Source organism: Patiria miniata, unplaced genomic scaffold (genome assembly GCF_015706575.1).
Source record: "Patiria miniata isolate m_02_andy unplaced genomic scaffold, ASM1570657v1 HiC_scaffold_20, whole genome shotgun sequence".
In the NCBI taxonomy this organism is placed as follows: Eukaryota; Metazoa; Echinodermata; class Asteroidea; order Valvatida; family Asterinidae; genus Patiria; species Patiria miniata.
In genome coordinates this window covers 14,835,945-14,852,441 of record NW_024037059.1, presented here as the reverse complement: position 1 = coordinate 14,852,441, position 16,497 = coordinate 14,835,945, and the positions used below count along the sequence as shown (strand labels likewise).

Genomic DNA, 16,497 nt, shown 5'->3' with positions numbered 1-16,497 from the left:
AATGGGCGTGCTGCGAATTTGACGACCATCTCCCACAATTCACTGGGAAAAATGAACTCTCCGTGGCAAACTCTTGGTGGCGCACTGCATTGTGAATCGCCCGAATTGTCAGGTTAGACTGGATAACTATGTCTAAATGATTTCCACTGATGCCAAAACTACCAGTACAGGAAAATCACAAGGGGAAAATGAACAGGTTGACTGTGAATCAGGTTCAAACCCAACTTTAGTCGATTGTCTTTGTCCGAAAAATCACACACAAATGGGAGATGTCTAACTACAGTATGCAGAGGTAAATAATTTATACAACAAAGGAATGTGTTACGAGACCAAAACCACAGTGGTGAAAAGTACAAAGAGTTTACAATTTGGGAGATTGTTCATTATTAGTATATGGAATATAAGGTACCAGAAATTTATATTTTCTTTTTTATTATGTGAATATAAATTTCGACTCTTAGTCTGTATAATGATTTGTAGGAGGGATGAGACAACCATTTTCAACCCCCACAAAAAGTAAATAAACTACAAAGGACACAATTACTGCAAAATCTTTGTCCTTATTTCTCAAAAAAGACAACTAGAAACCCCCAAGTTCCTATATTTAAATACTTAAACCTTGAAACTGTTTAAGGGGAATGCTCCTCTATTTTCAGAGAATAACACCCAAGTTTGAATTGATTTTTAAACTTTTTCACTTTAAACGTAACCAGCGTTTTCAGTGCCCTATAATGTAAACACTAAACCCCCCCCCCCCAAAAATATTGCCATTAAAATGGTTAGTGGGAAAATCACTCACAAATAACGAACTAATTACAGACAACACTTCTTAAACTACTACATGTATATATACATTTGGCACACTTTGGGACCGTGTTAGGTAAAAAATCAAAACTCACGTTAGACACATCAGGGTCGACCACCTATTGGAAAATTAAATGGAAACAAAATAAACGCAGTGTGGTGTTATACAAATTCTGGAGGTTTGAGATCAATCATCAAACCTTTTTTGGGCGTGGAAGGGGTGTTTACGAGTAAAAAAAAGCCCCTTAAAAATGTTTTTCTTTAATTGCTAGCAGAGGTAATTTATAATTAGTTACAAATCTGAAAAGTGAAGAAAATAAATGTTAATAGAAAAATGTCAATCAACATGCATAGTGCATTTTGATGAAACGCCTCAAGATTCGTAACAGTCTTTTAAGACACATGCATGTTTTGGAAAACACTGGACATCATTATCACAGCAAAAGTTGTCATTTCATCCCATGTATTAGCTAAGATTAGAATATTTGAGCAAAAGAACGTAACTTTTCATCAAACTAAAACAATGTTCAATGTCAGCCAAAATTGTCCAAATGTAAACACTAAACAGGTCATTAACAAAACTGCATATATACCTTTTAGTTGGTCTCATGTTAATGATCCAAACTTCTAATAAAGTCTCAAATTTTGTTAAATTCTTAGGTAACCCAACAGTGAACATGCAATTTGCCCATTAGAAGGTAAATTCTGCTACACCCAAAATGGTCATTTTCAACATTTTGGTATCAGTTTATACAATGGCTGATTAAGATTGATTCTTGACAAAACATTTTCATTGTACATGTGTGAGTACAAGCATCGTGCCAAGGTCGTTTATTATAACTACAAATGAAGTATTTGCACTTCAAAACTTTGTTGTCTGTCAACTAAATCTGTCCGGTTATGAGGGCTAAACAATGGTTCATTACTGAAAAATCATCCATTTTGGGGGAAGTATGAAGAAGGACCAGCACCCGATTTCATCAAACTCTTTGTAGCTTACGATGCATCGCAGCGATGCGACGCCTCGTATCTCTACGATGCGTCGCAGCTGCGACGCGTCCTGCGATCTTTTTCACAAAACACGTCGTAAGTGCTACGCGTCGTAGGTGTATTTATAGCACAACTCGGTGACTGTTTTATGTATTGAGTCAGCGTGCAGTAAATAGTCGTCTGATATTCAACAAAGAGTCGTCGGATCGCAGCTCGAAATTTGTTAAAACGTAAAACAAAATGGCGGCCGTGTGATGCAATTTTGAAGGAAAACAAGCTCTCAGTGGACTGTATAGCTACTTTGAAATTTCAACTCTAACATTCCAGTCTAATTCATAATCCTTCAATGAATTTTCTATTTACAACTTTACACACATTGCCTCGGTGTTATAATCTTGTTAATGTAATGTTTATGGCATAAAACTGGCTTAGAAAATTACTCTTCTTATTTTGCGATGACCACTGGACACGTCGTTACTTGCGATGAGTTTTAAGCCGTTGTCAAGGAACTTACGATGCGTTCAACACATCGCAACTTTCGTGCAATGGATGATACGACGCGTCGCGAGTTGCGACGTGTTACACGTCGTAACTCGAGTTGCGACGCGTCGCAGCGCTTCGTGAAATCGGTTGCAGCAGTACCAACTCAACATTTCAGTCAGTGTGATCTATCTCCCCATAACCAATTTTTTTCCCAACTGTTAGCTTACCTTGGAAAGGTCAAAGGTGAACTCCATAGTGCGTCCCGGTAGTTCCTTCCTTCCATCCAGGTCAAGGGATGATGACCTCTTGCCCATGCCCTCCTCAGGGATGGCTGGAGGCTTGACCAGGGAGGAGGATTTGGAGACGGCTACCTTCAAGATGTTCAGAGATTCCTGCCAGTGAACTCCCTGCACAACAACCAAAAAAACCCAAACTATCAATTAGTTAAAAGGTTTCACAAATAAGGCTGATTTTGTGAAATATCTGTGTTCTACATAATAGATCCGTACAGCTATTTTCAAAGAGGTGCAAGTCAACTGCATGTTGGATTGAAATTTTGGTTTTGATTTAGGAAGTGCAAGGCATCGCTTCACGGACTTGCTGTGCCAAACATAATCATTTGTTTTAATATACTATTTTGTTAATTTGTTTTAGTATACTAAGAAACTAAGCAAATAATAGTTGGGAACCAGTTTTCTAACCAATTTCAAACAATAAACATTTCGCAGGACAAACTTTTTTCCCATTCAGTGAATGAGATGGTTAGCAGTTTCAAACTCTAGCTTCGAAATTCATGGCGCTGGTTGAAAGGAAAACTGTGTTAATCTTAAAGGGAAGATACAACATTTGCAAACATCAAAAAACGAAATGATCAAGTTATCACGAAATACCTTACTGGATTGTTAGGGAATGACAGTCCAAAGCATCCTGTAAAATCGTGGCTCCTGGTGTGCTGACATTTTCAAGAAAAATTGTTTTTTTCCAACGCTGGTCAGCCGACCAGCGTTGGAGAAAATTGGCTTTTTTCAAAAACTTCTTCTAAACTTTCATATTTAGTTATTTCACATTTTCTTTGCAAATGATTACACACCTGTGAAGGGGTACAAGCCTACTAGACTGATTATCTGACTTTACTATTCCCCAAAGTCTATAAATTGCTTCGTTTCATCTTAAGTGGTGTCAGGGAACCAGACTACAAGAACATGATTGGTTTTCTTGGTTTTCCAGCATCTACAAGCCCAAAACGTGAAACAAGTCAGTGTAACAATATTGTCCATCACATACTAATCCTCCAAATCCAATTAAGTCTGAAAATTTCAGCAAAGCAAATGTTGTACATTCCCTTTAAGCCTACTTCATGATGTTCGTGATTTCCTGAATGCTTAAATTTACATGAGCATTTGTGATGTTAAACCAATTTGCGCCGGGGTTATTTTGACAAGAACGGAACGAGGCGCAGGATTACTTTTCACTCGACCTCAATGCCAGGCGGGTTGAAGCCATCACCCTCGGGCAGCACACTCATATTTCCGGCCTTGCTTGCTGTGAGCGGGTCATTGACACATATTTCCGTCCTTGCTCCCAGCGTGTTTATCCGTCATCCGTCACCCTCGGGCAGCACACTCATAATTCCGGCCTTGCTCGCTGTGAGCGGGTCGTTGACACATATTTCTGGCCTCGCTCCTTGCGCGTTTATCTGTCATCCGCTCCGAATACCGTAAAACGTTTGCGTGTATACACATCATCCGGCGCGAACTGGTTAAGCAAATTCTTTAAGGCGAATTTCCAGTGCTACATGTTTTGGGTCTCTCCATGGCCAAGATTGCAGGTCCTTAAGTCTGCAGGTTATTAATTATCCACTCACCTGCACATATTTAGCAATGACTCTGAGCAGGTTATCATTGACCTGTTGCATGGGGGCCGCCATCAGGTCAATATTGTGGATCAGATTGTACACAATTGAAGCAAATTCTTTAAGGCGAATTTCCAGTGCTACATGTTTTGGGTCTCTCCATGGCCAAGATTGCAGGTCCTTAAGTCTGCAGGTTATTAATTATCCACTCACCTGCACATATTTAGCAATGACTCTGAGCAGGTTATCATTGACCTGTTGCATGGGGGCCGCCATCAGGTCAATATTGTGGATCAGATTGTACACAATCTGCAGGACAGGTGCCTGATTGCACATGGGACCTTTCTCCAAAACCTGTCAAGAAGATCATTAAATTCTCAATAAAATTCAGCATTCTCATTAAAACATGACAAAACAGATGTAAATGTAAACATTCCATTTCCAAGATTGAAATGTGGCATAACGCCGATGAAATAAAGCCGACAAAAAATATGAAACAGGCAAAGTATACATTTCCGGGAGTGGTTATCCAATGGCTCCGCCCACATTTGCATAAATTTGCATAATCTATGCACAAATTTTGACAAGACAATATCTTAAAATCCGATTGACTTAGTCTACAAAAGAAGACATTTTTGACACCAATAAAATACAATTTCTCTTTTAATATAATTAAAAGTGAGTAACATGCCCAACTTGAAAAATTAAAATTCCAGTGCAACGCTGTGATTAGAATTCACACACTTATTATAAGTGATTTTCTGCGCTTCTTGTGAGTTTACTAGTCCTTGTCATGGGTGAGCGTGAACACTCAATGAGCGTGTAGCGAGAGTGGTCCTGCTGACACATATAAACACATACGCATCGCCTTCCCACTCCAGTGTGAAGGTCAGGGTGCAATTTTTGGAAACCCCTCCCACAAAAACTGGGAGAAAAACACAAAAACTCAAAGACAGACGCTCAATCAATCTGTAGATTACTAGAAATCCTCAATAAAAGCAGCTCTCTGCTGTAAAAGGATTTTTTTTTTGGAATATTGATATTACTGGATATTGGTACACAACCATCTTGTCAAATTGACCTATCGCCACTTGCGAGCTTGCCACGCCCCTTAGACAACCCTATTGAACTGTGTACATTCAGTTTTGTTTGTCTCATATTTGCGCGTTCAGCGTCCATTTGTATATCATGTTATTGGACAATATTTCACAAGCTGCGTTGGCACGATTCTACCGCGATAGGTTAATTACTCCTTTAAAAATGGTGTCAATTAGAAGAAATGGGCATTTTTAAGTGGAAAACATCTACTTCCGGACACAAAAACAATTTAGTTGCAATATCTCAAAGGCTGCAGTTTGACTACTCTTACAAGTGGACCAAACAGCACCAACAAGATCCCCTTCAATGTCTTACCTCTATAAGGAATGTCATCATGGCTATGCTGAATTGGGAGTAAGCATTGTGGATGTAGCGGCAGACCACGCTGGTCCAAGCCTTACTGTCTCTGTTGTAGGTTCTGTCTCTGTACATGGTCAGAACCGTGGAGAGCGGCGCCATCCGGGTGTACCGTTCCTGGCACACCTGTGCCAAAAAAAAAATCCGATTTAAATTTGTTTATTGGTTGAAAGAGAACAGAGACAGCCAGTTAAAAAATATCTAAGGTAGAGTAAATGATTTTCAGAATCATGTGTCCTTTTCGCATACTATCGTCATCTATAGTATGGTTGGCACGGGTGGCTTGTGCGTAAAGCGCTCGCCTCTCACCAAGGTGACCACGGTTCGAATCCTGGCCGCGGATCGCATGTGAGTAGAGTTGTGCGTTGGTTCTCTCCTGTGCCACGAGGGTTTTTCTCCGGGCCCTCCGGTTTTCCTCCCTCCGGAAAAATCAAACACTTTCGATCTCAGGCTGTGCTCCTGTGGTCATATATGGGTCGATGTGGCCGGCAGCCATAGGCGCCTTTACGTGCCAGCGGCCCGACCACGTTGTAGTCGCGTCCTTCGCAATTCAGCATACCAGCTGCGAGTAAGGATGATTAGCCTCCCAAATTATTATTATTATTATTATAATCTTACATTCTTTTCTTAGCCTACATCCTATTTTAACCTTCGGAAATGTGAGTTTGCAGACGGAAATCAAACATTATTTAGCAGGGAAATTAAATTAACTTGCTCAACCTGTGACTGCCTGATTAACCTGAGTAAACATGGGTCAGGGAATGCATAGACTGGTCACCCCTTAAAAATGAAGAATTCAGCAAATTTCAGTTGACATTCTGTTGAAATTTTATTGAAGCTTGCTTACATGAGGTACAAAAACCCCACAATCTACACATTAAAATCTTTGGATACTCACTCTACCAATGTTGTATGCAATCTCGTTGGCTAAGGTATCTGGACGATCAAAATGCTGGATCAGATACGGCAGGAGCGCCACGATGTTCATGGGGAATCCCCCAGCCTGGGTGGGGTCCACGACACGCAGGTGGGTGTGGCCAATCAGTCTGGAGACCAGCAGGAGAGTCATGTCGCTAGTCACGATGGACGTGAAGCCCTGGAAAGGAACGACACAAAGGGTCCAAATAGTAAAGACATGTGAGGTTGGTGCAGTGGGATTTTTCTGTCTGACCCAGGTTCGAATCCTGCCAGGCAGACATTTGGATTAACTTTTCATCCCGTCTGATTTCATGGGTTTTCCTGAACCATAACGCCCTCATTTTCCTCCATCTCTCAAATTGAACATTTCTTAATCTTTCTCCATGTTTCTTCATGCTTTCTTCAGTGACTTTTGCGCTTTTGAGGAATACTTACCCTCCTGACAACAAAGACTTGACCAAAAATACCAATGTTTAAAGCCTTTTACCATAAAAAATCAGTGTGCTGCTACCCCTACCAGCCAGGCAAATTCATTTCTCTCTTAACTCAATAAGCCTCTGTACTGATGACGTCACACTTTATTTACGTGTGTGCTTAGGTGCTCAGTGGACCGTGGGCCCCCACTGGCTCCATAGGAAAGTGCACATGTAAGCAAAGTGTGACGTTATCAGTACAGAGGCTTATTCCTAGACCCTAACAATGGTCACATACAAGCTGCAATGTGTCTACATGACGTGCACCTAAGGGCCCATGACCATTCAGCCCCGGTATGAAAAGGGTCCCCCGGTAAGCTCGTCCCCTCCCAAGAAGTCCTCTCGTACCGTCCCAGCTACCGGCCCAGGAGCTGGTCCGGTTGCTAATCAGGAACTCCTCTATCCTGGGGTCTATTGTTTTTGCAAGTATTGACACATGTAATATATCCCAGAAGAAACCCGCTTGTGGTTTTCATCTCTCAGCGCGAAACAATAGAACACTTTCGTCGGCACAGATCAAAACCCCTGCCATTGGGTTTCGCGCACAATGGGACCGTAAATTACCAAGGCATTATGGAAGGATTTTATCTTTAATCCGGTAAGTCTGCTATTGCTCTGCTCTGGACGTTCTCTGAAGGGCAATAAAAATGATGCACCTGACTGACTTCAAAACTTATGGTCAGACAGGACCATGTACCGGACGAGCCTGGGCTGAAGACCGGACTGGCTTTGGACCGGACAAGGTACCGGGGGGCCCTTTTCATACCAGGGCTGAATGGTCACGGTCCCTAAATCAGCTGGCACAGCGCCCTCTACAGTGTGTACACAAAGCCAATAAGTTTTTACCTTGAGCAGCAGAGCCTGCAGTCCAGGGAAGCCCTCCCATTGCAGTTGAGACAACACATGCTCCAGCTTGTTCTTGATTTCAGGACGGTCTAGAGGTAGGTGCTTCATCAACTATAAATCAATGAGAATAAAAGATCAAACATGTTCAACTTGTCAACAGCAACTTAGACATATTGTTTTAGCAAAGTGGTATAAATCACAAACATAAATGTAGGTTTGGAAGGATTTTGAAGGATTGAGAAAGATATCTAACTATAATTTCCGGATGTGTGTCTGTGTGTCTGTCTGTATTTCGATTATCTCCAGAACCGGGCACTGTATGAAGTTGAAAATCGGCGGCTGTATTGCTCGGGACACCAGAATGTGCAGTGCCAAGTTTGAAGTGGTTTGGACGAGCGGTTCTCGAAAAAGCTGCAAAAAAGTAATATTTTCTGAGACAAACGTGCCAGTATGTAGCCTAGACCACCACGCACTGATGTTCTTTTCAATTGTTTAGGTCATGTTTAAGCTAAAGCGCTTGTGCTCAATATGACGCAAACAATGCAAAAAGGACGGGCACGCGCACGTGTACTGTAGGGCGATACCATTGTCCAGTATGGGTGAATATATAGCACTGCATACCATGTTTCCATATGTACACGTACGTGGTGAATGCGCGGGCATATTATTTTTGCAGTTGACTGATCGACCATTGTAGGCGTTCGACTGAGCAACCTTACTGAAGGGCAATACCATTGTCCAGAAGGGGTGAATATTTGCACTATTTTTTGCAGTTTTTTCGAGAACCACTCGCCCAAACAACTTCACACTTGGCACAAATTTGACGTGAGTGTGCGTTCAACCTGTGAAAACAACACCATTGAATCTCTTGCGTGTGTTGTTTGCACGAGCAGTTCTCAAAAACTCCGCAAGCATGCAACCAATACCAGTGGCAAAGCAATTTGCGCTTCCCGAACATGCACATTTTAGACGGGCACGGCACTAGTAGGACTAATTATGTGACAGCCATTTTCTGAGGTGGCACCAGGATCGTGCAGGTTGTGCTCAGGTAGTCGCATGCACTCCGGACTCCTTTGACAAGTAGGGTTACCAAAATGCCTGCACGCCTTGTCTTCTTCAAGAATACGTGCAGCATGCGCAGGAACGTTGTTCCACTTAAAAATGGCTACTAATTTTGTTCACCGAATTGGTATACAGGGTGAGTAAAAAAAAAACCGAAACCCAAATGTCGGGACTATTGTTTTATTGAAATTCTGCATGTAGCATTTTCAAAATCTAGGACATGAAAGCCCAATTCAAAAGCTTTCTTTTAGTACAAGAATCATTCAAATCACTCATGTACTTTTCAAGTCACGGAATTTAAACACAACCACCGTTTTATAGTTCTGCCCACGGATCACAAAAAAAGGTGTGCGTTCTTTCAGCAAAACGAAAACAATTCAAACACATCCTTATGTGATTTGTTTTCGTTTTGCTGAAAGAACACTAAACTTTTTTGTGATCCGTGGACAGAACCTAAAACGGTGGTTGTGTTTAAAATTCCGTAACTTGAAAAGTACATGAGTGATTTGAATGATTCTTGAACTAAAAGAAAGCTTTTGAATTGGGCTTTCATATCCTAGATTTTAAAAGTGTTACATGCAAAACTGCACATTTGGGTTTCGGTTTTTTTTACTCACCCTGTATAGTGCAGGCACTTTTGCTTTACATGAGATTCAATGCACTCTGACAGAGCAAAGAATGTGGGTTCATCAACTTTTTGCGATAAGTTTAATTCAGAGCAGAGATTCATCATAAGCAATTCAATTTACAAGAACATCAGGCTGATTGCTTTTTCCCCCAAAGCCAAACCTCTGTTATTTCAGTGCTGTGCATCTCCATGAAGTAACACTCCACGTGTTAAACCATATTTTTTTCGATTTTCAGTTTTTTTACATTTTTAAACATTATTCATCAAGGCCTACCATTGCACGAAGTTTCAAAGCTTCAAGAGCTTTACTTTAATAATTACGCTAATTATCCATGGCAACTTTTGCGCAAAAGTGACAATTTTCATTTTCACAAAGTAACACTCAAGTTCCATTTACCATTGCAATGCATGCCGCGCACTCTGCTCAAATGCGAGCAAAAACGTTTTCAAGAAGTAACACTCTCCTTGTATGAGTGTGCGCGTGCTGACCTGAAGTTGCACTTTCCTCGTGTTGTATACACTAAAGAGTGTTACTTTGTGAAAACGAAAATTTACAGTTTCGCAGCTTTTTCGGTTTCACGAACTAACACTCACCTTTTTTCTCTTATTTCTTGTTGATTTAATACACAAACAGGTGAAAAACAGCAGATGTAATAAATTCAGTAAGTGTCCACAACGAGAAACCCAACTGAAAATCTTCTGCCGTTTTGACGCAAAGTGTTGTTTTAGAAGGCGTTCAACTTTAGATGCCGTTTTCTCCGATTGCTAATTTTTACTGGTATGTACATGGGTGTTACTTCGTCGTGTTGCTGACGAATTGTCAAAATCGCTAAAAAGGTAGAGCTCCTAAAAGAGGCATTAAAAGAAGTTCAGAATTGAAAACTTTGTTCTGACCTTATCCAGCGATCGTAGTGACATCAGGAACTCATACTCGTAGTCAGACTCCAGCAAGGAGACAAAGATCCAGAAGATCTGAGTCAGTAGATTGAGTCGATCCTCGATGCTACTCTCTCCCATCTTGAGTGATTGAGTGCTACGTGAGCGGTGGAAGCGTGGCTTGTCTATCTCACTGGCTGTGTTGCTGCGAGCTCTGTGCTCCGAGTAACCTCTCATCTCTGATATATGGAAGACGAAGAGTAAAGGATCTACTAATCTTCAAGAACTGTGAACGTTTTGAACCGTGAAAGTTAAATTAGGCTTTAACTGGCTCAGTTTTGAGCTAGTGCATGCAGAGTGTCAATATTTTTTCACTGACTTAAAAAATGCAATTCTGATCCCAAATTTTGACCAATCCGAGTAACCTCTCATCTCTGATATATGGAAGACGAAGAGTAAAGGATCTACTAATCTTCAAGAACTGTGAACGTTTTGAACCGTGAAAGTTAAATTAGGCTTTAACTGGCTCAGTTTTGAGCTAGTGCATGCAGAGTGTCAATATTTTTTCACTGACTTAAAAAATGCAATTCTGATCCCAAATTTTGACCAATCCGAGGAACCTCTCATCTCTGATATATGGAAGACGAAGAGTAAAGGATCTACTTATCTTCAAGAACTGTGAACGTTTCGAACCGTGAAAGTTAAATTAGGCTTTAACTAGCTCAGTTTTGAGCTAGTGCATGCAGAGTGTCAAAAAAATTTCACTGACTTAAAAAATGCAATTCTGATAAAAAAATTTAACCGATCACATTTTTGTTTCAGACAAATATTGTTTAAAGCTAAAAAAATCCTGAATGTAATTTCAATTTCTCTGTAAAACTTGTGAATTTCCGGGTTATTTTTTTAACATTCCTTGATAGCTCTCTAAGATAGCTCTCTCTTGATAGCTCTCTCAAAGAGTCTGAGATCAGCGAGTGAGTGATTGACTTTATGACCTTTGACACTGGGTCAACTCAACAGAACTGGGTTTCTGCATGTAAGGATATTTGAAAACTTTGCCGATCAGACTATAAATGGAGAAAAACGTCAGGATGAACAGCCACCAATGAAATCTCAGAAGCTTTGAGGAGTTTACCTGTCCTTACAAGTGAGATCAGGCCTTAAGTTCATCATTACCTGTGGAGCCGTTACTAGCAGCATTAGCTGCATTCTCCATCATCTTGGCTGATGATATAGAGTGACGCTTGACGTTATCAAACCCACACGCCCCACCGGGCAGGTTGTACAAGTTACTGGTGGATTTGCGGAAGTCGTTCTTGCGTGAGGAGCCCGTCTTGCCGCGCTCGCGGTGATCTGTGAAGACCAGATCGGCTGAGAGGACGTCGATGGATGCCTCTAGGGTCAGAAGAATCTCAGTCACATAACCCTGGGAAGGAAAAGGTCAATCACAAGTCAATCACAAGTCAATCATAAGTTAATCACAAGTCAATCACAATCAATCACAAGTCAATTCACAAATTATTTACAAGTCAATAACAAGTCCGTTACAAGTCTATCATTAGTCGATTACATTTAAATCCCAAGTTACTCACAAGCCTATCAAAAGTCCATCACAAGTCCATCACAAGCCCATCACAAGTCCATCACAAGTCCATTACAAGTCCCTCACAAGTCCATCACAAGTCCATCACAAGTCCATCACAAGTCCATCACAAGTCCATCACAAGTCCATCACAAGTCCATCACAAGTCCATCACAAGTCCATCACAAGTCATCACAAGTCCATCACAAGTCATCACAAATCCATCACAAGTACTTCACAAGTCCATAACAAATCCATCACAAGCCCATCACAAATCCATCACAAGTCCATTACAAGTCCATTACAAGTCCATTACAAGTCCATTACAAGTCAATCACAAGCCCATCACAAGTCCGTCACAAGTCCATCACAAGTCCATTACAAGTCCGTCACAAGTCCATCACAAGTCCATCACAAGTCCATCACAAGTCCATCACAAGTCCATCACAAGTCAATAACAAATCCATCACAAGTACATCACAAGTCCATCATAACTCACTAACAAGTCTCAAGTGAATTGGCAAATGATTCAAATTAACTGTGACAAAGGCATTCCTGTTTAAATGATCATCCCCTGTTACTTGTGACTTTACTTGCAATGGCTGCACCATAACTCACCTGTGTTTCCTCTCCTTGTTCTGCTACCGTCTCAACCAATCGGGACAGAATCTCGGACAGCATCCGAGATGACAGAGGGATGTTGAGAGCACGGAATATCTGTAAAATGTCAAAGCAATTAACAGTATAAATGTATACAGTACGGTATGCATTTGTGTGAGATCGCTTGTCCGGGTTCACTAAGCTTGGACTTACACCCCTAAGTTCCTCTTTTAATTCTGCAGATAAATCGTGATCATTCAACTACTGAGCTTGCTGGTGGTTGTTGGTTCGAGTCCCACTCGAGAAAGCTTGTGAATGTTTCTCACAGACTCTTGGACAGCACGCATTTTACAGTGGTGGAATTATCTCCGCCATGCAAAGCCTCAAATCTTACCCAATTATACGGTGCTTATAACATTATCTGTCCTTTAAAGGAAAGATACAACATTTGCAAACATCAAAAAATGAAATGATCAAATTATCACGAAATACCTTACTGGATTGTTCGGGAATGACAGTCTGAATCATCCTGTACAATGGTGGCTCCTGGTGTGCTGACATTTTCAAGAAAAACTGTATTTTTCCAATGCTGGTCGGCCGACCAGCGTTGGAGAAAACTGGCTTTTTTTTTTAAAAAGTGCTCCTAATTTTTCATATTTAGTTCGTCTGCATTTTCTTGGCAATTGATTACACACCTGTGAAGACTACAAGCCTGCTAGACTGATTCTATGATCTTACAATTTTCCCAAGTCTATAAATTACTCCGTTTCATCTTAAGTGGGGTCAGGGAACCAGACTACAAGATAATATATGTTTTTTTTTTTTTTTTTCCCAGCATCTACAGCAAACGTGTCAGTGTAACAATATTCGTTATAACATACTAATCCTCCAAATCCATTTATTTCTGAAAATTGCAGCAAAAGCAAATGTTGTACATTCCCTTTAATTCAATCAAGGCAAACTTAATATTGGTAGGAACATTTCTTGACCCCTACCTGGAAGGAGCGTCCAGCATAATGCCTAGATGGACATGACAGGGCCATGGATAGAGCTAGCTGGGCCCAACGTTGCTCCAGGTGAGCTCCTCTCACGCTACCCTGGAAGACACGGACCACGTGTCTCAGGAAAATCTCAATCTGCTCCGCGCTCTTGATGGAGAAGACCTTGGGGGTGATCTCCTCGCAGCTCCATAGAGGGCGACATTTCCTGAGTGACAATTTCATTGATAAAATTGACTTTAAGTCAATTACAGCCTGAAACCAGCAACCACTTTCTTTTCAAATTAAACTTTTTCAAATAATGATTTCAAGTTCAATTTATTAACATATTTATCTTTATATTCGATTTCTCACCGTGTCACCAGGAATTCCATCAATGCTTTGGCGGTCTCATCATCCCCCCTGAGATGGTCAACATTGATCTGGACGGCACCACTGACCCCACAGGGAATGACCGTGGCCGCGCTGCCCGCGCTGGACACGGAGATGGTGGACCCTGCGCTGATGGTGGTTGTGGAGCCTAGGCCGATCAGTTCTTGGAGGTCCGAGGGGATGTTGTCAGCTGGGTGGGTGCTGGTGTTGGAAACAATGCCTCCTGTGAGGGGAGAGAAGGTAGGAGAAATTGAGCTCAAAATCTGGTATTTCATTGTACAACGAAAGAGATGTTAACAGCAATTGAGGATTCAAACTATGATAGTTATGCATTTTAGGGCTGGACATTCGTCAATGATATTGGTGAGTGTGATGTACAGGGTGTTTCAATAAAAAGGAAACCCAACTTTGAAGAACCAGTATGGACAGACTAAATGTTTGCTGGCTATAAAACTGGTATCATCTGAAAGCGTAATCTCTATGCTTTTCAATGATACGTTGTTTACATTTCCAGGGTCATGCATCACTGAGCCCCACTGTCATGAGATTTTGATGCAAAATTGCAGTTGGTTCACTTCATGTCATACACAATAGGCATGGTGTGCATGAGAATAAGTATTCAAGAAGAAGACACGAGTGCATAAAAAGAAACAAAAAAAACCAAGTCGGGTTGGTTTCAAAACTGGATTTTATTGTTTGTCTTGAATTTCACGTTTTGACCGAGCCACGTTCAAAACAATGTGCCATTTTCCCAAGGATTAACATTCAAGCCATTTCACAGACATTTTCCGTAACAATAGGCACACCGTGCCCTGTTTTTTTTTTTATGAAAGTGAACCAACTGCATTTTTGCATCCAGTTTTCAAGACAATGATGCTCAGTGATGCATGACTCAGAAAACCTAAACACGGTATCACTGAAAAGCATAGAGATTACGCCTTCAGATGATACCAGTTTTATAGCCAGTAAACATATCGTCTGTCCATACTCATTCTTTGAAGTTGGGTTTCCTTTTTTTTTTTAACACCCTGTATTACTCTGTCTCTGGTTCGATTCCAAAAAAGTAAACTGAATGGATTTGGTGGTCTCTCCTGACTAAAGGCAGATATTTAAGGAATGAATAAACAATTCCCTGAATTTGGATGGAAAGCTTGCACATTTTTTCTCGAAAAGTCTCAGAAAGAATGGACGATACTGAGCTGATAAGTGTCGGTGAATGCCAAAATCTATCTAAAAGTTCTTCTTAAGATTTTAATTGTTATTCAATACTTAGGAAGTGCTCGAGTGGTAAAGAGCACTTTAGTCATATGGAAAGCTCAAGGGTTCTTAAAAGATCAAAAGATTCAAGTCATCCAAACGAGATGATTTTGATACAGGAATACCAAGAAATGACTATGCCTTCCTGACCTGTGAAGTTGTATTCCTTGAGTGGTACGTGAGCCTCAGTCAGCGCATGCAGATCACTGATGACTTGGTGAGATAGCAACATCTGTGCTACATAGACGTAGTCATTGTGAGGGGATAGAGCTATCAAGAGCTTCAATAAGAGACACTTGCAGTGCTCATGCACAGTGGGCCAGGAATGGTCCAAACCTGAGACAAAAAGTTGACAGAATTGGAGACAAATTTACCAAAAATCAGTGAGATTTGTGAAAATCAAGAAATGGGTAGCCATAAAGAAATGGGTGGCCTGTATCCGCTCCGTTCACAAGTACCCCCCTCACCAGCAAAGAAGGAACAGTTGGGGGTGACCAACCGACGCCATCTTGCCTGACTGCAATTTTGCCGCGAAGCACGGCCGCACCACTGCATGTAGTACAAATCCCCTGGTGTACTTGCGTCACACACAAGGAACGGTGCGCGTCAACCAGCTAAATGTCCCACCCATGGGACGTCGTTGCTAGGTATAAGGGCGCCCTCTTTCGTTGGCGCACGGAGCCCATAATAGCTATGAATGTGATTGGTTTCCTAAGCTAAGTTGGCAATCAGTAATACTCTCTTAGTTAAAAAAAAATATATGTTACAAGGGAGAAAATCCTGAATATATTGCACATCTTGCTAAATTAGTGACAGCTTGCCATGAGCTTCTAAACTGCATGTAATAATTCACACATATGTGATGCGATCAAGCTAAATGAGTTGTTTGTCGGGAATTTTTATTTGGAGATACAGGCCAAAATAGGGCCACTTCATCACATCACTTCATCACATCTCTTGGTGTTCCGACTTCCATAATTTTTGAACTAAAGATGGTATCAGCATGCGGTTTTCAAAGCAGTAATGCTGAGATTTTGCTCTTTTGAAATCTGTCATAAAAATTTTTTTGACCAGGGTCGACAATCGACTCATGTAGCTTGATCGCATCACATATTTCTTTTAACCTGAGAATGACAAATGAGGCTTTAGTTGATGTCACACTGGAATATTTTTTTATTTAATTAATGTGATTTGATAATTTTGTTTTAAATATTCTGCAGGTTAGCATTTGGTTCACACGCACAATACATTGGGACCACTCTCAACCTCTCTAGACTGGCTAAAACTGTTATCATAGCTGC

The 16,497-nt window shown here is 41.0% G+C and overlaps 1 protein-coding gene and 1 non-coding gene across 4 annotated transcripts in view; one reads left to right on the top strand and one right to left on the bottom strand.

Moving 5' to 3' along the window:
- LOC119727509 (protein furry homolog-like) overlaps window positions 1-16,497 on the bottom strand; it is a 64,143-nt gene that overhangs the window by 17,318 nt on the left and 30,328 nt on the right. For 2 of the 3 annotated variants that reach the window (XM_038199404.1, XM_038199405.1), the window contains exons 33-44: window positions 15,347-15,532; window positions 13,922-14,162; window positions 13,565-13,775; window positions 12,588-12,686; window positions 11,564-11,813; window positions 10,406-10,626; window positions 7,822-7,932; window positions 6,483-6,680; window positions 5,543-5,710; window positions 4,343-4,483; window positions 2,505-2,684; window positions 900-923 (exon numbers count right to left, since the gene is read on the bottom strand). In XM_038199404.1, the coding sequence (XP_038055332.1) occupies window positions 900-923; window positions 2,505-2,684; window positions 4,343-4,483; window positions 5,543-5,710; window positions 6,483-6,680; window positions 7,822-7,932; window positions 10,406-10,626; window positions 11,564-11,813; window positions 12,588-12,686; window positions 13,565-13,775; window positions 13,922-14,162; window positions 15,347-15,532 (2,030 nt within the window). The remainder of the gene's footprint in view (window positions 1-899; window positions 924-2,504; window positions 2,685-4,342; window positions 4,484-5,542; window positions 5,711-6,482; window positions 6,681-7,821; window positions 7,933-10,405; window positions 10,627-11,563; window positions 11,814-12,587; window positions 12,687-13,564; window positions 13,776-13,921; window positions 14,163-15,346; window positions 15,533-16,497) is intronic. The other variant, XM_038199406.1, reaches the window with a different exon arrangement.
- Window positions 4,911-5,040, top strand: LOC119729398. Its single transcript, XR_005271244.1, has one exon. It is a non-coding gene; the product is annotated as a U4atac minor spliceosomal RNA (small nuclear RNA).